At 41.1% G+C, this 25346-nt stretch overlaps 1 protein-coding gene across 1 annotated transcript in view; it reads left to right on the plus strand.

The window, feature by feature from the left end:
- col28a2a (collagen, type XXVIII, alpha 2a) overlaps nucleotides 1–25346 on the plus strand; it is a 149586-nt gene that overhangs the window by 60231 nt on the left and 64009 nt on the right. Inside the window, exons 13-14 of the mRNA XM_039757571.1 lie at nucleotides 242–310; nucleotides 6465–6533. Of these exons, the coding sequence (XP_039613505.1) occupies nucleotides 242–310; nucleotides 6465–6533 (138 nt within the window). The remainder of the gene's footprint in view (nucleotides 1–241; nucleotides 311–6464; nucleotides 6534–25346) is intronic.

Genomic DNA, 25346 nt, shown 5'->3' on the forward strand with positions numbered 1-25346 from the left:
TACAGTATATATTTTACACTTATATAAAATACTAAGCAATGTCTGATTATTTGATGCCATAATAAAGCACTTGAAGAAATAAAAGTTGTGCTGGAAAATGTTTGAATTCCTAGTTGTTTAAAATGTCAATGTCAGCAGCACATCTGCAGCAATCTTAAATGTGTTGTTTCAGTTTTGTTTGATGTCTAATTAAATGCATCTCCAACTTTATCAATCTATTCTCTAATCTTTCTCCTTAAAGGGTGATGTTGGCTCACAAGGAAGACCTGGTCCACCAGGACCACCTGGAATCGGAGAGCCGGGAGTACAGGTGGGTATTCATTCTTTGTGTCATTGTTCAGGAGTTATTGTGAATGCAGTTCTGGACTGATTATAGTGTACTTGCTGTGTAAGCCGTGCTGTAAAAAGTTCCTAGAAACTATTGAAAAAAAAATTGAAATGCAAAGTCGGCGGTTTTCTTTTGCGGTTGCACTCGCCCCCCTTGTCTATCAGACGGCTTCACTTTGGTGACAGAGTCGCTTTCTTTCAGCATCAGGCTGTAGCCTTGTACTTCTTTCTTCTTCCAACTCGTTAACTTGGGGCTGCCTTGCTGGCTCTTCGAGCTTGTCACTACCCGAACGCACTTCCAAGCCGGACAGACAGACACACACACACACTTCCACGTGTAGACATTTATATATAAGATGGTGCCTGCTGCCGGAGACCCTAGATGTCCCTGACCTTGATTTGTGATATTTCTTTTGCAGTCAGTTGTCTCCACCTACAAACTCATGAAGTATACACCCGGCCTTGTCCTCTCTGGTACCTTTTAATCCAGGGTGCTGTATGAAATGTCCATTTGAAATAATATTTTAAGAGGGCATATTGGACTGTCCACTAAATGATTTTCAACAAGGTCCCTTTTGACCTCTTTACTACTCAGATGGTGCCATAGGTTCTTTCACTCTGAAGTCAGAATTGAGCCTTTTTTAGCTTAAGTTACTGCAAGTTCATAACGAAGTGAGGCTCAGCCTACTTGGGAACTTCATTTTATGCATATGACTGCGATTTACACCCTAGTCAAGCTCCAGTAGACATCATGAAGCTCTGAGCTGATGTGTTGGGTCAAGACAAAGAGTAGTCTCTGCTCCAGAAGTGACTTTAGAAAGGCATATGGAGTGAGGCGTAAATAATGCTGCTGACTGTAAGGCCAGAGAGCTTGGAGTCAGGTGGAAGAGTATTGGCAAGCGATGGGAGAAAGGAAGGTGAGAAGGAGTAAAAGAATACCGGGAGTGTAGGTTTAGAGTAGTGGGCAGTGGGCACCAAATAGATTAGCTAAGGGCAATAATTGGTCCAGGATGCGTCATTGAGGCATACGGTGGCTTCAGAAATTTTTCAGACCCCTTCACTTTCTCCACACTTTCTTGTGTTGTAGATTTCATTTAAAGTGAATAAATCTACCATTTGTGCCACTCAGTCTACACTCGATAACCCATAATGACAAAGTGAAAACATGCTTTTTGAAAAGTTTGCAGATTTATTAAAAATCATTTAAGTATTCAGACCTTAATTCAGATCTTTGTCATAGCCTCCTTGGCAGCAATTCCAACATTGAGTCTTCTTGGGTAAACATATCTCATCCTTCCTGACAGATCCTCTCAAACTCCATTAGATTGGATGGAAAGTATCTATAAACGGCCATCTTCAGGTCTCTCCACAGGGTTGAAGTCTAAGCTTTTTCTGGGCCACCTTAAGGACAGCCAGACTTCTCCTAGAGCCAGCTTTATCATGGCTATACTTCGGGTCATTATCGCCTAGTCTGAGTTTGCATACAGGTTTTTTTTTCCAAGGACCTCTCTGTATTTGGCTTCCTTCATCCTTTCCTCAATTCTAGACAGTCTCACTGCCCTTGCCACTGAGAAGCATCTCCATAGCATGATGCCATCACCACCATGCTTCACTGTAGAGATGGTATTAGGCCGGTGATGAGGAGTGTCTAGTCTTCATCAGACATAGTGCTTGGAGTTCCAACCAAAGAGTTTGATTTTTGTCTCGTCAGTCTAGAGAGTGTGTTCCTCATGCTCTCTGAGGTCTTTAAATGCCATCAGATGACTTTTGTTGTGGGTTTGTTTAGTCTATCCACTCTACCATAAACACCTGCCTGATGGAGTGTCACTGAGATGGTCATCTTTCTCAGAGGTTCTCCCATCTCAGCAGAGGATTCTCTGCTAAACTCCTTAGCGTTAGACCCAAGCGTCACTCAGGCTGTTAAAACAGTACTAAAGCAATAGTCCTGAGCGACACTCGGGCAACTGTATAGACACGGCTCACATAAGCATTAGACCCGAGGATTACTCAGGCTGTAAAAGTGTCAACAGCATTAGTGCCAAGCATTGCTTTGGAAACGATATAGGCATGTCTTGTGTAAGTAGGAGGCTCGAGTGTTACCCAGGCCATGGCGAACACTAGTCTTCTCCTAGCCTAATGGCGCCTCGTAAGAAATGTTTTTCAGCAACTCGGGTGTTCACCGTTCTTGAAAGGGATTCTGATGAATCCGAAAGTGATGCTCATGTCAGTCGTACATGTGCAGTGTGCTGTTCAAAAGTTGATCAATCTGGAAAGAAAATCTGTAAGGAATTGCATTACTTATTGTCTCGATGGCTACATTGGATTGTGTATGTCAGCGTGCTTCGAGATATGCCACACAAATGACACATTTTGACATTATATACGGTATTAGCATTATCTATCTATCTATCTATCTATCTATCTATCTATCTATCTATCTATCTATCTATCTATCTATCTATCTATCTATCTATCTAACATATAGTGCTGTTCATATCTATATATCTATTATATAGCACCTTTCATATCTATCAATTTATCATATAGTGCCTTTTATATATATATGTATATCTTTTATATAGTGCCTTTCACATCTATCTATCTATCTATTTGTATAATTATTATACTTTCTACACTTTGTGCCTTTAGTGTTTTGCACATTTCACAGTAGAAAGATCAGATTTAATAAACATGTAACCTTTCAAGCCAAATAATGAAACCCTTTATACGTTTTTTTTTTTTGAGAAAAAATGTAACGCTAAGGATGCTAGAGCAACCATTCGGTTCCTCATCACTTCCCTGACTGAGGTTCTTCTTGCCCAGTTACTAAGTTTGGCTGGACAGCCAACTCTGGGAAGAGTCCTGGTGGTTCCAAACCTCTTCCATTTCACAATTGTTGAGGCCACCGTGCTTCTGGGAACGCTCAAAGCTTTAGAAATGGTTTTATCCCTTTGGCCCTGATCTTTAAATCACCATAGTCTGATTGGGGAGAGTTACAAGTGGGTGCCTTTCTGAACAGTTCAGTTTACCGCGGGTGCACTCCAGTCAAGTTCTAGACGCACCTCAAGGAGAATTAAAGCAAACAGGAAGGACCTGAGCACAGTTTGGAGTGCCACAGCAAAGGGATCGGAATACTTACAAAAATAAAAGATTTCAGTTTTTTGGTTCTAATAAAGTATCAAATCTTTCTGAAAACTTCACTTTTTCATCATGCGTTATTGATTGTAGGTTAATTTTCTAAAATGGCAAAATTATCCATTTACAGTACGATTAAATCTTCAACACAGTACAGCGTGCAGAAAGTGAAGGGGTCTGAATACTTTCTGAATCCACTGAAGCTAATTTGTTTTGTACTTTCTGTTGCACGTTATGTTTTCTTCATATTGTTTGACCCTCCACCATCTTCTGTGTAACCTTTTGAAGTCTTTTGGTTCCTGGACAGCCCAATAGCGCCACCTTTGGCCACACTGATCAGCACTTCAGGACAAGTGTTATGTAGGCTCACCTTTACAATTCCAAGTTTCACATTAATCACCTTTTTCAGTCAGGCACTTTCTAAACAACTTAGTCCTGAACAGGGTTACTGGGGGGTGCTGGAGCCTATCCCAGCTAGCATAGGGCACAAGGCAGGAGCAAACCCTGACAGGGCGCCAGTCCATCACATAGCAAACACACACACCACCCACACAATAAGGCATTTAAGCATCACCAACACACCTCACCTGCATGTCTTTGGACTGTAGGAGGATAGTGGAGCACCCGGAGGAAACCCACTCAGGCAAGGGGAGAACATGCAAACTCAGGGAGGGAACCCTAGTCTCTTTAATGTGAGGCGGCAGTGCTACCACTGTGCGACCATGCCACCCTAATCACCTTTTGGTTGAAACTTTTTTATTTTTCCCTATCCTTCCATTTGTAGCTTATCCAGACATTTACAGATGTGGATAAATTTGGTGGTCTCCTTACAGCTCATTGAAAAAGTTCCTTATACCCCCTGAGAAGTGATTAAATGTAAAGCAATTGCCACCTGTATACCTGCATGCCTTTGATATGTCATCGAGTAAAGCAAAGCAAGTGTGACAAGAGATCAGGTGTTGCCTATTCAACATAGATACCCTAAAATGACCTGGACATATTTGTTGGAACCCCTAGAAAAGACCCTAAATAACAGGAGCTGAGCAATTTTTCAAACTAGCTGTTTCCTTGAATTTGTGTCACACTCATCTATCCAATCGTGCAATCAATCATTCATCCATCCATCCATCCATTATCCAACTCGCTATATCCTAACTATGGGGTCACGGGGGTCTGCTGGACCCAATCCCAGCCAACAACAAACCCCGAGCAGGGCGCCAGCCCACCGCAGGGCACACACACACACACTCCCACACACCAAGTTCACACTAGGGACAATTTAGAATCGCCAATGCACCTAACCTGCATGTCTTTGGACTGTGGGAGGAAACCGGAGTACCTGGAGGAAACCCACACAGACATGGGGAGAACATGCAAACCCGGGTCTCCTAACTGCGAGGCAGCATCGCTACCCACTACGCCACCGTGCCTCCCCACAATCAATCATTCAGCCAATTTAAATGGAGAAACATTGTGAGTCTGCTCTTTGGTGTTATTGTGTGACCCACACTGAACGTGGACCAGAGAAAGCAAAGGAGAGAGTCGTCTGAGGAGATCACTAAGAAAATGACAGACAAGCATGTAAAAGGCAAAGGCTAGAAGACCATCTTCAAGCAGTTTGATGCTCCTGTAACAACACTTGCAAATGTTATTAAAAAGTGTAAGGTCCATGGGACTGTGCCCAGTCTCCCTCTGCTCGTCCACAAAAAGAAAGTCAACCCCAGAATGGGCAGATGGACAGTGAGAATGTTAGACAAAAAGTCAAGGATGACTTCCAAAGAGATACAAGCTGAACTTCAAGGTCAGGATCCATCAGTGTCTGATCACACCATCCGTCACTTTTTGAATGACAGTGGGCTCAATGGAAGAAGACTCAGGAGGACTTCACATAAAAAGGCCAGACTGGAATTTGCTAAAGTGCATAATGACAAGGCACAATGGTTCTAGTAGAATGTCCTTTGGACAGAGGAGATACAACTGGAGCTGTCTGGCAAGTCACATCCGCTCCATGTCCCCCGACAAAAAAAAAATTGGTTTTCAAAGAAAAGAGAACCATTCGTACTGTGAATATGTTTTGGGGCTGCTTTTCTGTATCTGGCATGGGTTGCCATGAATCTGTGCAGGGAACAATGAAATCTCAAGGACTATCAAGACATTCTGGAGCAAAACGTACTGCCAAATGTCAGGAAGCTCTGTCTCAGTCGGCGGCCAGGAGTATGATGAGCCAAAATTCACAGCTAAAAGCGCTCAAGAATGGCAAGAACAAAATATTGGACTGTTCTGAAGTGGCCTTCTATGAGCCCTGATTTGAATCCTGTCTAACATCTAAGGAAAGAACTGAAACTTGCCATCTGGAGAGGACCCCCTGCAGATCGGACACAGCTGGAGCGGTTTGCTCAGGAAGAGTGGGCCAAACGACCTGTGGACAAGTGCAGAAGACTCGCAGAGAGCTCCAGGAATCGCTTATGTGTGCAGTGACTGCAACCTCTAAAGACTGTGCAACAAAATATTAGGCGAAGGATCCCATCATTTTTGTCCATGTCATTTTCAATTGGGTTTTGTTTGAAATATTCTGTTGAATCAAAAGCAAAGTCTGATTTTTAGTTAAATATGAAATAAACGACGACGGGTACCAATTACCTTTTTCAGTTTCAGGTTATTTCAGAGGCAATTGTGGATTTTCCTTAGCAATAAATTTGTCCACCTCTGTAAACGCCCTTGTTGAGAAACAGACACGTCGTTCACAGTGAAGGCTCAATTTGACCATAAACTTCTTATTCACACCCTACCCGGGATTGGTTCCTCCCTTGTGCCCTGTGTTGACTGGGATTGGCTCTAGCAGACCTCCGTGACCCTGTGTTCGGATCAAGCAGGTTGGAAAATGGATGGATGGACTTCTTATTCAACCTTTGGAGTCAGAGAAGATTAGCAGGTCACTGAAAAATGAATGCTAACATACATCATAAATTTCTTATTTTTGTTATTTGTTTAACTCATTTCAGGGACCTCAGGGGCCACAGGGTATCCCAGGAGAGAGGGGACAACAGGGGGAAGGACTTCCAGGGCCCAAGGTAAGAAACTGTTTTTGCTTAACTATCATTTTGAAATGAACAGTTCACAAGTGGTGAATGGCGTGTACTTTGAAACAAACGTTCATGCGCTAAGGATATTCTTTCTATGGTATGTTTGACCTGTTAAGAGCTGACTTGTCCTTTGGGGTTCAGAAACTTGTGAGAAGTAATAAAGCAGTCCCCAAATGTCTAAAATGGTAGATTATACAGTAAAGCATTATGTTGCTGTTTCACATTCCACTACTGACTCAGCATGTGACCTCAACCTCCCACTTTTCTAATAGCAGAAAATTGTAAATTTGGAAGTGAGTACGCAGTGCATTTACAGTATCATCTGCATTGTACATCATGTTGGATAAAAGTGTCAGCGAAACAAATGCACATATCGAAGTGCCTCTTTAATGAAAGAATCTGGAATCGTATTTCAACACATTATTGGTGGTCCGGTTGTAGTCTTCTTATTCTGCAGGACTTTCTAAGTATTTTTATGTAAACTAGGGAGATCTGCACCTGCTTGCTTCACTCGCCAACCCCCGGAAGTGGATGTACAATTTAAACAGATTGTTATTTTCATGGGAATTGTTACATAATTATTCTACACTACAGTGAGTAATTAACCATAGTAAAAAATAGTAAAACGTAAAAAATTGTTTCATGTTGCGTTAAAGGTATCCGTTGCGTTATACATTTTCATTCTGTTTGGCTTTGAAATTAACACACAAATATTTTCTAAACTTACACTTTTACTTTAAAACTTCAGTAGAAACAATATTTGGAATTAACTTTTCATCAATATCACACTGAATTTTGATTTTGTGTTTGGAGTTACATCGTGACAATGTAACGTATAACTGTCCGTGAGTGAATAGCGTTTCTTTCTCTTTAATGAATAAACTGACTTTTTCGAATATTTGACCCTGTGATTTGTTCATTGTTTTTACAAAAGCTATTCTGACGGGAAACTGTAAACCTTTTAATACGAATGGCATATCAAGATGTGGTGTCTAATGTCATCTGCAGAAGATGTACTACATTACCTTTCTTGTCACCTGTTAAAATTTTACATTAGAATTGTTTGACCAATTTTGAATACAACTAATCTTGTCCCATTGCATAGCCTATCACTCAGACATAAATTACACAATACCATTACGATACATCCTTCTTTCAACAGTAATTCAGCTGGTGGAAGACCGTATGGTGTTAATGGTTTCTAGATATTCTTCAGGATATTGTAAGTTGATGTTTTCATCTTACGCTCCATCACCACCATCTGTTTCAGCAATGTCTATTGATATGCATTCAATCAATCAATCAATCAATCAACATTTATTTATATAGCACATATTCATACAAAAAAAATGTAGCTCAAAGTGCTTTACAAAATGAATAGAAAAATAGAAGACACAATAAAAAATAAACATAAGTCAGCATTAATTAACATAGAATAAGAGTAAGGTCCGATGGCCAGGGTGGACAGAAAAACAAAAAAACTCCAAAGGCTGGAGAAAAAATAAAATCTGTAGGGGTTCCAGACCACGAGACCACCCAGTCCCCTCTGGGCAATCTACCTAACAAACAGTCCTCTTTGTATTTAGGGTTTTCATGGAAGGACCTGATGATGATGGTCACGTAGACTTCTGGCTTTCAGTCCATCAATGTTGGTGCATCATGATGCTTTGAGTAGGTGGTTGTGGCGCAGGCCGCCACCACAAAGAAAACGGAAAAAGAAACAGAAGAGAGAGTAGGGGTCAGTATGGATTTTGGAGCCACTGTGAATAATTATTATGAAGAATTGAACATACAGAGTATCAGGATTAAGTTAAAGTGAAGTTATAAAAAGGCCATGTTAAAGTAATGTGTTTTCAGCAGTGTTTTAAAGTGCTCCACTGTATTTGCCTGATGAATTCCTATTGGCAGGCTATTCCAGATTTTAGGTGCATAACAGCAGAAGGCCGCCTGCCTCACCACTTCTTTTAAGTTTAGCTTTTGGAATTATAAGGAGACACTCATTTGAAGATCTAAGGCTACGATTTGGAATATAACGTGTCAGGCATTCCGATATATAAGATGGAGCGAGATTATTTAAGACTTTATAAACCATAAGCAGTATTTTAAAGTCAATCCTGAAAGACACAGGCAACCAATTTGCCATGTAACCAATCGACATTTTTTGCATTAAATCATTTAACTTCATCGTTTCTTAGTGCTAGGATTGCCCATGTACTCATTTCTTCTGTTGATAACCCTTTCAGGATAAAATTCTTCAATAAGATTTGGACATAATAAGTCTGCTTTTATTGGGAACTTAAAGTGAGGAAAACATGAAAATTTATAAGTACTGAGAGCAGAGGAACTGTGTGTGACAAAAGCATTCACACCAATGAGAGGTGAGAGGACCGTGAGTGTGGATGAAAATGATTACGAGGAAGGAGGGACGTGAAAAAATCTCTTGGCAATTGTCTCATCTCGTTTCAAGATTTTCTTTAATAATAGAGAGACGTCACTCATTGACTTACCTTTCACCTGCTTGACTTGGTGAGAGTCACAACATAAGCATGTTGGGCTGAACAGACTAGTCCACCCACTTTAAAGCAGTGACGTGCGGTGAGGTTCATGGCTGGTGAGGCACTGGCTCCTTCAGAGTCAGATTTACAAATATATGAACCCAAAAGAGTCGCTTATTCACTATTCAATTGGCAGCATGCATATTGACTTCTGGTTTTGTTTCAGTTCTCATCAGCATTCTTTACACACACATAGGTAAGGTACATATTGGGCTAAGAAAGAACGTTACATTACTAGCAGCAGGAAAGAGAGATCGGAGAGAGCGCATTTGCTCTGCACCCGCCATGTGTTCTAAATTTGCCGTTGCAATTCCACAATTCATATTCATTCAATACAGTATAGTACAGAGTGGTGTACAAAAAAAACAGATTTCAATTTTGACCTTAATTGAAATATTTAGTTCTTTTTAAAAGCTTTTAATTGTGATTCTTTAATCAATTGTAATACAGACTGTTCAACAAAAGGATAACAAGAAAAACAAAAGAATATTTTATTTAAGGTGAAAATCAAGTTTTTAAATATTGGAATTTTTTTTTCTTAGTCTGATCCCATTTTTTTTTACAAAATTGAAAACCATTTATTGTCTTACCTTTATTTGTAAATGAAGTCCATGCGCCTGTCCTTTTCCACAAAAATCTCCATGTCTATCTTGTATCCTTATTTTCCTTTAGTTTTAAAAGTCTCTCCGCCTCTGTGGCGATTATCACCAAGAAAAACAGCCAGCAACAAGACCCTGTTGGGCTCACCTGCACCCCCTTCAGTGTGGCACAGTACTGTCTGCCTCAACTCGTGCCTTTTCATTGCGGTTTTATGTCTGATCAGCAAGACTACATATGTCACACACATTTATTGAAGATATTAGCCAGACTGTGGAAAGTCAGGGTTTATAATAAACGTGTCTGCAAACATAGTGGCGACATACAGAGAGACATCAACAGGCACGCGCCAATCACACACATCAACCCCATGTGTGAGGGAGAGCGCAGTTTGAGGTGAGGTGAGGCTAGTTGCTGCTGCACCTCATGTTTCTCGCCTGTATATGACCAGGAAATGTGCCAAATCAGCAATTTTGACTATAAAAATGACCAAAATTATTGGAATTATATAGAAAACAAATTTATAGCACGGACCAGTGGACAAATATATTTTATGTTATCATTATTAGTTTTTTTACTTTTCATGATGACAAGTGAGGCTCAGCCTCACCTGCCTCTCCTGACCACACGTCCCTGCTCTAAAGGTGTTCCCACGAGGGCTGTGACTCAGTGCATTTGGTGTCTTATCTTGGCGGACTGCCTCTACACCTTTGGAGAATCTATAAATCCATCATATACCTTGAAAGCTTTCCTTCAGCTCTATCAAAGCTGACTAACAAAACACATAAGGATGCATTGGTTTGTTTTTGTCACCGCCATGAAATTCACTTGGGCAGTGGTCCTCACAGTTTGACCGTACTCACATTTGGAGCTGTTGGATACAAACACAGGCTACTGGATTCAGAGTGCAGAGTAAAGCCATTCACGTTCAAGGAGAACCCAAGGTGATGGCTGACATCCATAAAAGGGTTTCTGTCTAATACAGAAGTAGTATTTTACTTTGAAGACGGAGCGGGACTCCATTTAAGTAATCGAGTAGTGTACCGATTAGTCCATCAATTAACCGAGAAATCATATATGAAATATACTTTTGCTTTATTTAAGACCAATAACAAATATACAAAAATGAAAATAAGATGTCTCTCTTAAAGCTAATTGATTTCCTTTTTAGAAAAATTAACATTTTTATGGCTCAAATTGCATACAATAAAATTATTAGTCAAAACTAAACCCATTTAGTGCGTTAAGTGCGTTCTGGGTTTTAAAGAAAACATTGTCTCTACTCACTGCAAACAAGCGGAACTGAATGTCCCTGCTTTATTGGATTGGTGCATTTTTAGCTCCAATTACTATTTACATCACCTAATATTTTGCTCTCTGTAGTATTTTATGAATCACTGTGACATAGGTGTGTGTGTGTGTAACTAACATAATAATATGAAAGAAGCTCCAGCTTTTTCAGATTTGCTGCATTTTATTTTCTGTGGTTATTTTCTTGAACAAAACTTTGCTAACTTAGAGACATAATAACTGCCAATCATATTGATTTATGTGCTTAACTAGCCATTACCTATAGCCACAGTTAACTCACATTCTTTACTAGCCTTCATCTCAACTCACAATGATATTGTTTTTAATTAAATACTAGTGTTAACATTACCTTGTGTCAGTTCCACTCTGTGGACTGGATGTGTAGACTGAATGCTGAAGCATTGACATTGTGTTATTGTTGTAGGTTAGTTCATTTTTACAGCAGACACACTGTACAGAGTGTTTGTTATTCTTTTCAGCTTGAAATGATCCCAAACATTTGACACTTTCTGCCATTTCTCTCTGGACTGTCTCTTCACTTCGCCCCTCACTATTTTCCCTCTTTTTCTCTGTTTTGCAAGCCGTGCCATCAAATCACATCTTCACGTCACGTGTCCACACAGAATATGAACGTTGTGCGACACTAATAATCACTATTCTGCACTTGCTGAGGTGTAGTTATATGGATCAAATGAGGCTTTGATACAAATAATTTTTAGTAATCAAATTACTTGAGTTTTTTGAGGAATCGTTTCAGCCCTAGTTTACACTGAACAAGTGTTTCCGATGAACCAATGAAAATTTTGGCCCCTGGTAGATCCTGAACCCATAAAAAGTGGACCACTGCTCATTTCTGTTCTTTGACACTCTTTGGGGTTTGGACTGGCCATGTTTACTCCTGAGAAACAACAAGAGAAGCTGACAGATCAAGGTCAGAACTTTACCACCATGACCACAGACACACCAACAGCCAATGTTAACATAATGATCACAAAACTGTGGATAATTATTGACTGGGCTGAATGGCCTGCTCTTGTCTTGATTGTTCTGATGTTACATAGAAGGATTTTACAAAGACATAACTACAGAAACATACTCTTCTGAAAATAGCCAGAAAATTCACCACAACATGATAATAATAATATATGTTTCATTAATTCTTTAATTCCAATAAGACATAAGGCCGGGTGAATGTCCACTTGGTGAATTGATAGGAGACCATCCTCTCCTGAAGTCAAACTTTTTATTTCCTGGAGATAAACAGCCCTTTATTGCTGATGCAGATGTAATTTCCTTACACTACTTTCTCCAGTTGTGTTCTGTAAATTGTCACATTTTCAAGAAGGTGAGGAAGTTTAGTAGAGGTAGAATTTGGAATAAACAGGAACAAATCGCTGTCAGTATTCATGGACAACATACATTTTTATGTTTATGAGCAACAAGGAACGACCCTAATGTTTGGTAAGCCGCCTCATTAATCTTTCTAAACTGACAGGAGGTTTTTGTCTTTATTAAAGGAAACATAGCCCTGGAATGCCCACAAGCTATCCTGTTGTAAATATTTCGCCAGCCTCCTTTTTTTACTGCACCATATCCGCTGAGTCCTTGCCAATGTGTCCTTTAGCAGGTATACATTTCTCCAGACCTTTCATTCTCTTCATAATAAAATCTGCTGTCAAACAGACGTTAACAGTTTTGTATATTTGTAGCAAGCTGTGGCAAGTGGAGAGCAGTGAGGTCTGAATTTCTAATTTATGGGCTAGAGAAAGATTCCAGGGGCATAAATGTAAAGTTATTTGAGGTAAATATTAAAAGGTATAAATCAGTTGTAGGCATAAGTTTTACAAGTTTACAAGTATGTGCAGATACATAAACATAATTGAAATTCATTCTTTTGATATTAAATCCTTATGATAGACATGAATTGAATTGACTCCTTAAACTAGGGACGGTTTTTCAAACACATTAAGTCAAACTTTTTAATCACAATCAAGTCAAAACCTGACAAAAATGGAAATAATTGTAGCATCACTTGGGCAACCGGCTTGATTAAAAGAAGCTTTCTTTGGCGTCTTTCCCATTTTGGTAAAAAAATACCCATATTCTAAAGTTATAATGATTTACTACAAAACAGCCTGTGAATGCCTTCATTTTGAAGGAGTATTTTCTTAAAGGCGTGCTTTGAGATGATGTGGTCTGTGAAAAGCACAACATGAAAGAAAGATGGATTTACATTATTAGACTTACATAAAAGCACAAGGAGCTTATAGTGAGACCATTCAGCAAAGTGAGCTCATTTATACAGTGATAAGAAAAAGTATGTGAACCCTGTGACCGAGGGAGGAAACACAAGTCCCAAACACTAGATAGATAGATAGATAGATAGATAGATAGATAGATAGATAGATAGATAGATAGATAGATAGATGAAAAGGCACTATATTATAGATAGATAGATAGATAGATAAGGCACTAAATAATAGATAGATAGATAGATGAATAGATTTGAAAGGCACTTTATGATAGATAGATAGATAGATAGATAGATAGATAGATAGATAGATAGATAGATAGGAAAGGCACTATATAATAGATAGATAGATAGATAGATAGATAGATAGATAGATAGATAGATAGATAGATAGATAGATGTAAGGCACTATATAATAGATAAATAGATTTGCTTTAGAAAGAAAGAAAGAAAGAAAGAAAGAAAGAAAGAAAGAAAGAAAGAAAGAAAGATATGCTCACATTATGGTCAGAACACACACCAGAATGACTGTAATTCAAGAAAATTGAAAAGAAAGAAAACTGTTGACTTGGCTGTGCCAGTCCCAGTGAGGTATTATGCAGGCGTATTGCTGTTGGTGTAAAGGAGCCCCCTTTCTCAACACACTTCTAAAGCTAACTGGAGTCAGGAGTTAGCAAAGGCTGGAGTCCGGCTAATGAAATGAGATAGGGGGCGTGGTTTAGAGATACTTTGACCAATAAAAAAGGCTCAGACATTTTGAGTTTGCTATTCACAAGAAGCATCTGCTGAACTGAAGCATGTCTCGCTCAAAAAGCAATCTCAGAAGAACTACACTCAAGAATTGATGTTTTGCATAAAGCTGGAAGAGATTACAGAGTAATTTCCAAGAGTTTTAAGTATTTGTCAGTCCCCAGTTAGACAAATTTCACGCTTAGGTTTATGGTGCCATAGACAGCCATCTATGTCACCTCATGGATTGACTGACTCGGAATATAATATGAAAAAAAAAGAAATTATTTTCATATCCTTGGAAGTTTTTGCATCTTCTTATTATACAGCATTGTGTCATAGTGGATTCATTTGCTTTTTTAAAACTGATCAACAGTCTTTAATGTCAAAATAAAAACAGATCTCTGCAAAGTGGTCTCAATTAATTACAAATACAAAACACAAAATAACTGATCACATACAAGGGGAGACTTTTTTTTTAATCATATATTTATTTCTCAGAACATTTCCAAAATGTAATCACCCTCAAAACAGGGCCATCTTAACAGCATTATAGGCCCCCAGACAAAGCAATGCACTGGGACCCCTACCTACACAAGCACTCAGCAAACATAGATTAGCACGGGGCCCCTGGGCAACTGCCCATCGTGCCCATGTTGTAAGGCAGCCCTGCCTCCAAATACTCTCCCAGAGACGCAATACACTTGTCCCTCCGTTTTTTCCCATTGTTCAAAACTGTTCTGAAAGTCTTGCAAAGAAGTGATAGCTTTCAGTGCCTCCGTCATTTGCTTCTTGACTTCCTCTACATCCTGAAAACGCTTTCCTTTAAGGTCGCTCTTCATTCTTGGAAATACATAAGAAATCGCAGGCTGCAAGGTCCAGGGAGTAGGAGGGACTGTTGTCATCTTGTTTTTCGTGAGAAACTACCGCATTCTCAATGATGTGTGATGGGGAGCGTCGTCCTGATGCCGAAGCCACTCGCCTGATCTCCACAATTTGGGTCGTTTTCTCCACACTGCATCACGCAATCGTTAGGGCACTTCAAGGATGCCGCTTTGCCAAATGATGCAGAGGGCAGTCTAGTACACACACCTAGCAACTAACTAGGCCTCCAGAACAAAATTCTCAATATTTTTGGCTCCCCCCTTGTAATCACATAGTGGAGTGGTGGCTCTGAGGTTTAGGATCTGCACTGGCAATTGGAAAGTTGCCGGTTTGAAGCCCATAAAGTGACTGCACTCCGTTGGGCCCTTGAGCAAGGCTCCTAACCTGCAATTGCTCCATCCTGGGTATGACATTAATCTGCATCCAGCCCTGCATGTAGGCCCTCCAGCCTGCAGGGAAGCACGTGGGGGTTGGTGGCAGAATTGGCACTCCAGCCACCATAAAAACCTCACACGGCTCCATTCCATCTGAACTGGTGTGGTGCTGAGGTGTCACCCGTTGGATGGCTGCACTCGGGTCCTGAGTTGGTTTGTCATGTGGTGGGTGCGGCAAGACACTTTATCAGTGCGTCCTCCTCCTCATAAGTACTCATTCCTAAATCCTCATTGCTGTAGCCCACTGATTTTCAAAGTCCCAGAATTATTCTAATGGAGGTCACCTGTCTGGGTTTGGCTTGTGGTGAGTCAGTATGGTGGTCCAAACTACACTATGGAGACAAAAGAACGGTCCGCTGCTGACAATGGAGAGACTGTGCCACTGCTTTCCGATTGATGAGTGATTTTAAATTAGCGCCATGCGAATGGACCCTGTGTTGGCCCATCCCAGGTCAGTTCCTGGATAAGCTTTGCCCCTTTGCCCCCCAGGCTGGAGAATGTTATTTTACTTTTGTGTGGGCCATAAGCATTTAACATGCTAACTGACATAATAAAAAGCTTCTAACAGATGGATTTCAAAAATGACTGATTGCAGGGTTTTAAAACATAAGAAGCAACATACCATACAGTTTAAAAAAAACGATTTGACCTGAAATGTAGGACTATACATCATCCTGTTTCAAAGTGCTAACCACACACATTCATGCTTGAGGCCGGCGGCCCCTCTTTCTATGTGAAATAATTGCACAAACCGTCGGCTGAGGCTGATCTTTCTCTTCCCAAAGGAGGCTTTAATTGGCACACTGCTGTTGAAAAAAACATTAATGACACCCTGAGCGCGACACAGACCTTTATGGCTTTAATTCCAGGGGGAAAAAAACAGCTGTTGCACTTGTGCTTTTTTAACAGCCAAAGGCTTGTCATTTTCCTTATTAGAGGACAAGGTGGTCTTTATGTAATTACAGGTCGGGGGGTTGGTTTTGGTTGACATTTTACCCAAAGGATATTACACTATTTGGCCAAAGGTTTGTGGACACCTCTATGAGCTTCTTGGACATCCCTTTCCCAAACCTTGGGCATTAATATGAAGGTGGCCCTCCTATAATAACCTCAACTCTCCTTTCTACAAGATTTTGCAGAGTATCTGTGGGAGTTTGTGTCCATTCGGGTAGGTCAAGGAGCATTTGTGAGGTCAGGTACTGATTGGACGAGGAGATCTGACTCACAATTAGCGTCCCAATTCATCCAGTAGGGCTGAGGTTAGGGCTCTATGCAGGCCACTTGAGTTCCTTCACGTCTTTATGGTCTTGGCTTTTTGTATTTGGTTGCAGTCATGCAGGAAGTAAAAAGGACCTTCAACAAAGTTTGGCCACAATAATGGAAACGCACAATTGTGTACATTTCTTTGTGTGCTGTGGCATTAACAGTACCGTTCACTGGAGCCAAGGGGCCGAGCCTAAACCCTGCAAAACAGCCCCAGACCATTATCCCTCCACCAAATCTTACAGTCCAGAAGGTGGTGTTCTCCTGAAATCCACCAAACTCACATTCATCCATCAGACTGCCAGAGAGTGAAGTGTGGTTTATCACTCTAGAGAACACATTTCCACTGCTCCAGGAGTCCAATGATGGTGTGCTTTACACCACTCCAGACAATGCTTAGGCTTGTGTGCAGCCCCTCGGCCATGGAAACCCATTTTATGAAATTCTTGACCCACAGTTCTTGTGGTGTTGTTACTTATAGAGGCAGTCTGGAACTCTGTTGTGAGTGATGTGACAGAGGAGAGGCGATTTTTACACACTATGCTCTTCAGCACTCAGCAACTGTGAGTTTGCGTGGACTTCCACTTCATGGCGGAGCTGTTGTAGCTCCTTGATATTTGCACTTCACAATAATAACACTTACAAATACCCTGGCAGATCTAGCAGAGTAGAAACTTTACATCCTGACGTGTGGCAAAGGTGGCATTCTATGACTGTGGCACGTTTCAAGTCACTGAGCTCTTCAGTACAAGCTGATGTTTGTCAAAGGAGACTGCACAGCGCTGTGCTCGATTTGATGCACCTTTTAACAATGAAACACCTAAATACAATCATTTGGAGGGGCGTCCACATACTTTTGACCATATAGTGCAATATCTCAATGCTATAGTTTTCTCCATATCTTCATAATGTCTTCAGTGGTATGGTGCTCGTTGGTTACACGAGCAGTAAATGGAAAGACTGAACCAATATCCTTGAAATTCACAATCCAAATCACAATTAAGCAACACGGCCTCTTGAAAACTACAACCTTTTTATTCTGTGTTTCCACATTGAACACTAGCCAAAGGTAAAGCCATGTGCAAAAGTAAGTGCACCCCATGAAATTGGGTTTTCCTTTTTTAACATGAGATATGAAGTGTGGAACATGACCCGGACACAGACTGGCGAACACGTCAATGTCACCCACAACACATTTATTTACATCCATTATTTACAAGTTTAGTGCACCACACAACCCCAAATGTCCCAAAAAAGTCCTGGCCACAGCAATGCCTTACTCTCTTCAGGCCGCCTCTTTCTCTCATCCAGAGCTCCGTCCTACTCCACTCCCGACTCTTGCCATTCAATGAAGGGAGGCAGCCCCTTTTATACACACCCGGATGTGCTCCAGGTACTTCCCGGCAATCTCCCACCGACACGCCCCAGTGTGGCAGAAGTGCTGGCTGCGTACCCGGCAGCACTCCGGTGTCCCCAGTCTTCTTGCCCCCCCAGCACTTCCTGGTGTGGCAGAAGTGCTGAGGTCCAGGTCTCTCCAGGCATTGGGGTGCCCCCTGGCGGTGACCTCAGGCCCCTACAGGGTTGAGCTTCAAAGCCCTGCACCCGTGGCCCCCAAAGCAACCAGGGCAGTCGCCCCCACATTGTCTGGGGAAGGCGTAAACCCTCCTCTGGTCTTCCTTGGCGTCCTGGCCGGGTCGCCACTCCAGCCATCTCCAACAGAAGACATATCAATATTTGGTCGTCATTTACACAGTATCTATAAAGGGCTCACATTGTGCTGGCCTTGTTTTCAAAATTCTATTATATAGTGCCTTTCACATGTCTATCTATCTATCTATCATATAGTGCATTTCACATATCTATCTATCTATCTATTATATAGTGCCTTTCACATATCTATCTAGGGCGGCATGGTGGCGCAGTGGTAGTGCTGCTGCCTCGCAGTTAGGAGACCTGGGTTCACTTCCCGGGTCCTCCCTGCGTGGAGTTTGCATGTTCTCCCCGTGTCTGCGTGGGTTTCCTCCCGGCGCTCCGGTTTCCTCCCACAATCCAAAGACATGCAGGTTAGGTGGATTGGTGATTCTAAATTGGCCCTAGTGTGTGCTTGGTGTGTGGGTGTGTTTGTGTGTGTCCTGCGGTGGGTTGGCACCCTGCCCAGGATTGGTTCCTGCCTTGTGCCCTGTGTTGGCTGGGATTGGCTCCCGCAGACCCCCGTGACCCTGTGTTCGGATTCAGTGGGTTAGAAAATGGATGGATGGATGGACATATCTATCTATCTATCTATCATATAGTGCCTTTTACATATCTATCTATCCATCTATTATATAGTGCCTTTCACATATCTATCTATGTATTATATAGCGCCTTTCACATATCTATCTATCTATCCATCTATCTATCTATCTATCTATCTATCTATCTATCTATCTATCTATATATCATATAGTCCCTTTCATCTATCTATCTATCTAATGTATTGTAAAAAAAAAAGCAAAATAGTCATCCCCAAGAGTTGGGGTTCCAGCAGGGCAATCCCTTTAAATAAATGGCAAAAGGTTCAAAATAAATAGCAATTGAGGGTGCAAAATAATGGATTAGGCCAATTATAAAAAACCAAATGGTCTTCTGTCCTCTCAGAACTGTGCTCTCTGGAGGTTAGATTAGATAAACGTTATTAATCACATGGGGAAAATTAAGATGCATACAGCAGTAGAAACATAAAAAAACAATACAGCCAAATGTATGTAAATGTACAGACAAAAACAGGACAAATAATACAGCCAATCATTTAATCAATTGGGAAATACATAAATAAATAAATAAATAAATAAATAAATAAATAAATAAATGTGTATTGTGCAGATATTTCAAAATGAACTTAATGAGTACATCAGGAGGAAGCATTGAATGTCTTAATAGCAGTGGACAGAAAAGACCCCCAGAGGTACTTCTCAGCACACAGTGGTAGAATGAGCCTGTAGAAAGAGAGAACACCTCATGGAGGGAATTGGTCATAAAGGCATCTAGTGTTGCCCTCATCTTCTTTTCCATAATAGCTTCCAGTGTCTCTAGTGTCCGCCCTGTGATGGAGCAGGCTTTCCTGATCAGTTTGTTCAGGCATTGTGCTTTTTTTGAGCTCAAGTTACTTCCTCAGGAGACCACCGCATAGAATACCAAACAGGCCACTATGGACTGGTAGAACGTTTCCAACATCTTACTGCACACATTAAAAGACCTGAGTCTCCTTAGGCAGTAAAGTCTGCTCTGGCCCTTCTTGTCTGGCGCCACTGTGTTGTCAGACCAGTCCAGTTTGTTGTTCATGTGAACCCCCAGGTAACTCTGCACCACTTCCACATCCTCTCCCTTATTGGTGAAAGGTCTAGAAGGCTCCTAAACACTCTCAAAGTCCACAACTGTGTTGGTATTGTACTGGAAGTCTGTTGTGTGGAGGGTAAACAGGGAGGGAGGCAGAACAGTTTCCTAAGGCACTTCAGTATGGCACACCACCATATCTGACACACAGTTCCTCAGTCACAACCTGCTGTTTCTTAGTCTAGTAGTCCATGATCTAGAAGATTATGGGGGCATCAAGATTCCAAGCCTTGAGCTTTTTTTCCAGTTGATGATACAGAATGGTGTTAAAGACACTGAAAATATCTTTTGTCCAAGTGGGAGTAGGCTGTATGGAGCACGTAGATCAGAGCAACCTCCACATCTGTGTGTGTCTGATAGACAAACTGCAGAGGATACAGATGTTCTGAAACCAGGGGTCATAGCTGTTTTGGTTCCAGCCTCTCAAATGCGAGTCCCAAAAAGAATGTCCACTTCCAGGGATCTCTTGGTCTTTAAGGCAGCTTTTCAGAAGGTGTAGAGCCTCGTTGGAGGATGCAGAGGTCAGGTGAATCGTCCCTCTGAACTCAGGGTGATCAAGAAGATGCTGTTAACAACAGTGCCACTTTTTGACTCAGGGGTTGCATCAGAGCCCTGAAGGTGTCCTTCTAAGCGTTTGTGCTTGACAGTATATAGTGCCTTTCATATCTATCCTTAACCAATTTCTGCAAATGTCTGCCATAGTGGGCCACTCCCATCTGGTCATTGTGTGTTTGTGTGTTTATATGTGTGTGGGATCAGAGCCTGGACGGTTTGTTCTTGTGATTGGTAATGATCTTTACCACACTATTAGTAATAAACCAGTCTGACCTTAAAGCTTCATCTGAATCCATTTTTGGTGCCCATAAACCACTGAGAGTAGTTTTATTGCCGGGTTGCTTCTTAATCCTTAGGCCAGAGGCTGAGCTTTGTATTCTACAGAGTTAAGGTCCCCTATATTATTCGCTGTGGTCATGTAGTACGAGTAAGGACCAGGTCCAAAGAAATGTTGAGTCAGCAGCCAGGTCGCCTCATTTAATTCAAACGGAAAAGAAAAACAAAACAAGCACATGATGGTGTGCAGAAAAAAACTGAATAGCTGATTTAGATCCTTCCTGGTGGTCACTGATTAGCTCGGATGAGCGAGTTTGGTTTGGAAGGAGCTCCATCTTCCGGATGACTCAAAATCGAATGAGACGCTTCTTTACAGGAATGTCCAGGCTTTATAGGGGCTCACACCAGAAGGGACGGGGTTAGTTGCCTGCACTGGGCATCTTCTAGGCACTGTGGAGGAAGAAGGAGATGATACTGTTAGTGACAGTGCCCCATTATGTCCCAAAGTGATATTACATACCTCTGATTAGCTTGGAAGGCAATCCTTCTATGCGCATGCATGACACCACCAATAGAGGTTCATCTTATCTGAGGTCCAAAAATCCATCCTTGGAATGTTATCAGGATACTGCTGCCCTGTTCACATTTGGTTCCTGCCATCTGGTTAATGCTGCTGGGACAGGCTCTGACTCCCTGTGACCCTGATTTGGATTAGGGGGACCAATGGAAGGACTGATAAATGTTGATAATGTTTTGTAGTTTCATTAAATTCCATAGTGATGGTCTTTCTTATTTTATGACTGGGTTCATAAAAGCAATCTCTCTGTCACATATCTGCGAATGTTCCCATCACTGGGGTTACAGCCTGGGAAGCTGGCAATGCCCGCATTCTGCTGCCTCCAATTTTGGATGCTCCCCTGTGACCTGAAAGTCATTTTCTACAAATAAAGTGGATGACTTGGAATAAACGTTTTACTTTCTTATAGACGCAGACTTGAAACAATGCCAAGGGCACTCAAAGCATGGTGGGAACATTTTGAAAATGTGTGGGTTCTGTCATAATTGTATAAGAACATGGTTTAAAGTAAATCTTTCAGAAAATGTCAAAGGCCATTGGCATTTTATTTTCTGAAATCACAGCCTATTTTAACATTACTTAATATAATATTATTAGACTGGCTTAATTCAATTTAGGGTCTCAGCAAGTCAGACCTGAGATCTTGTTCATAAAACTTGGATTTGAGCATGGAAGTGTGCATATAGCAAAAAACAAGAAAATGCGTGCACCAAAAAAAAAACCGATTTATATAACCTGGCATAACACATCAGTTTAAAATTAACCTTTATAAAGTACAATCATCTTATAAATGTGCATACATGAATGTGCCTCAAACCCCGCCCAGTCTTCTCCCTGATACAACCATATATGGACTATGCTAATCAACCTCATACATATGTAACCACAATGCTGCAGCCCTACATTGAGTGGTAGAGGAGTCTCCCACCTCATCTCATGCCTCCAGACCCCATCACCTGCATTTTGAGAAGTCCCACAACTGTGCGTGCAAGAGCATATGCAGCATTATAGAATAATCCTCTACGTTCTGGGGGTCATGGAAATGTGTAAGACATCGGCTTATGGGTGGGTAGCCGCCATTACCAATGATATGCAATGGTGTCATTGCTGTTACATTGAATATTACAGGCCATATAAAAGACAGAGGGGTCCGTGAGACACCTTACCAACAAGCCAGCCACCACATACAGCTCCATTACATCTTTCACGGCTAATAAACAAAGCCAAAGCCGACCCAGTAGTTTGGAATACCATTTGGAGGAAAATAAACTAAATAAAAAGGCAATTGTGAAATGAATAATCACTTGCAAAAGTACAGCAATCAGTCAACAAATTGTGAAAAAATGTGTAATTAAAGTTATTTAGCACTCAAAGTACTGACTCAAGCATTTGATGACAATGGGATTGTCTTGACAAGGGGAGAAGGTACGTCAGTAAAAACTCTGCGGGTACCGACTTGAAGGGGCAGACAGAGCTTCCTGTGGGCACCAACTAGCAATGGCAATGGCATAGCTGGAAGCACGGCCGATTTCAGGGGTGAATGGCGTAAGCATTACTGATCTGCGGTATAGCAGTGAAGACGAGTGAGAATCGCCTGTGAAACTGGAGATTCTGTAAATGGATGGAGTAGACGGGGTGAACAAGTCATTGCTTGTGTTTTCATCTAGAAAGGTGGAGATATAATCAATGAGGTTACCTCTGACTCAACAATTGTGAGAATGCTTCATTGGGGGCCTGGAGGAATGAAAAGACAATGAAATAGAAAGAGATGCAGTTTGGGATTTTAACAGTTCTATGTATTGTGACAATACACATAAACACACACAGACAGACACACAGACATAATTCCATAAATGATATTTTCGGACTCAGGGAGGTCTAAAACGTGGAGATTCATCAAAATCTTGAAACAGAATTTTTGGAGGATTCTAATACTTTCCCTGTATTTCGTATACGAGAAAGTAACAACGTTTAAAATTTGAAATTGAGAACTCGTCAAGTATAATAATAAAAAGTCTTCACATTTATAAAGCACTCTACTCAAAAAGCTTTGTGAATTCTCACGGGAAGGACCTGGGATGTGAACCCAACATCTCCGGAGTACAAGGCAGTGGCCACCTGCATAGGTTAGTGATGGGTCGTTCTTGAACGATTCGTTCATTTTGAACGAATCTTTAATGTGACTCGGGAAGAACGAGTCATCTCGTGGGAGTGATTCGTTCAGTCGCACATGCGCATTTGTGCAACTTCCTATAGTTTCTGTATTGGAATTGATTCACTTGTTTCGAGTCTTCGGGTTTTTCCGAGTCGTTCGTTCATCACGTGACAGCCACATAAGCTTAACCAACTCAGTCTGAGCCGGAAAGACAATTGAACGAAATGACTCGAAGAATGATTCGTTCATTTTGCTGAACGAGACTCAAAGATCCGAGTCAGTAAAATGATCCGAACTTCCCATCACTAGCATAGGTGTATCATGCTGCATAATATTGTGCTTGATAGTTTAAAATTACAAACCTAGAATTTCTGTAGTCGAAAAATATTAACTGCAGGATAATAACAAGCTCTATATTCTACAAAAAAGTTATGTAGTCCCACAAAGCAAACAGTGCTTAATTTGATTGAGTTTTAAAGAAAATTTCAGAACTGGTTGCATGTTTGCATCGAATGCAATCTTTCTAATTCATTCTTTGCTTTGAGTGTCAATAGCTGATTGTCATTCTCGTAACAGCCACGAATCTGCAGGAACGAAACGTACGAGTGAAGGGCCAATTAGTCGTAGGAAAAAAAATGCGGAGACCATGCTTGTCAGTAACGAGGCTCTAATTGGAGTAACAATTAATCTGTGAAAACCTACCTTCGCACACACTTGATGACACTGGAATATAACTAAGACTCAGCACACAGTTGATTATAGAATCATTTAATATGTAGTCGATGCCACAACTAACTGTTGTGACCGAGGAACCGTCACAAAGTGATGTATCAAAGACATACTACCACCACTTCCAGACACACAACAGTGCACTGCATTGTGGGTTGAATGTTGCTAGGCTAAGCAGAGTGTTACGTTCATAGTCTGTACTACCATAGGAATTTATGTAGGAATTTATGTAGGAATTTCTGGAGGCTTACGAAATGTGTTTTTCTTGCTTTCTCTCTGCATTTCTGATGGGTTCATGGGCTGGGCCAGTGGGCCACTCAGAGGTTGCTTCTGGGCCGCATGTGAACAGGCCGGTACTAGTTGGTCAAGTGATAGCCCAACGCAGTGACCCTGGACATACTGGTTTAAAGTAGCAGTGCGATAGATTTCCATTTTATCCAGCTCAATGACCACTGACTACCCATGAGAGATTTCTCAAGTTAGTCTTTTAAATTTCTAGTCACGTTATTGCTTTGGTGATCTCTTCACATGCTGTATACACTGTGTGCAAAATTATTAGGCAAGTGATTATTTTGACCATATTATCATTTATATGCATACACTCCAAGCTGCATTAACTTGAATGTTTATTGGATTTAAGCACGTCAGGTGATGTGTATTTGTGTAGTTAGAGAGGGTGTGGCCTAAGGAGATCAACACCCTATATCAAGGTGTGCATGATTATTAGGCAGCTTGTTTTCCTCGGGCAAAATGGGCCAAAACGAGATTTAACTGACTCTGAAAAGTCAAAAATTGTAAAAAGTCTTTCAGAGGGATGCAGCACTCTTGAAATTGCTAAGATATTATGGCGTGATCACGGGACCATCAAACGTTTTATTACAAATAGTCAACAGAGTCACAAGAAATGTGTTGAGAAAAAAAAGACGCATATTAACTGCTAAAGATTTTAGAAGGATCAAACGTGAAGTTACCAGGAACCCATTATCCTCCAGTACTGTCATATTCCAGAACTGCAACTTACAGTGCCCAAAAGTACAAGGTGTCCAGTGCTCAGAGACATGGCCAAGGTAAGGAGGGCTGAAACCCGACCACCCCTGAACAAGACATATAAG

Source organism: Polypterus senegalus, chromosome 6 (assembly GCF_016835505.1).
Source record: "Polypterus senegalus isolate Bchr_013 chromosome 6, ASM1683550v1, whole genome shotgun sequence".
Lineage (NCBI taxonomy): Eukaryota > Metazoa > Chordata > Cladistia > Polypteriformes > Polypteridae > Polypterus > Polypterus senegalus.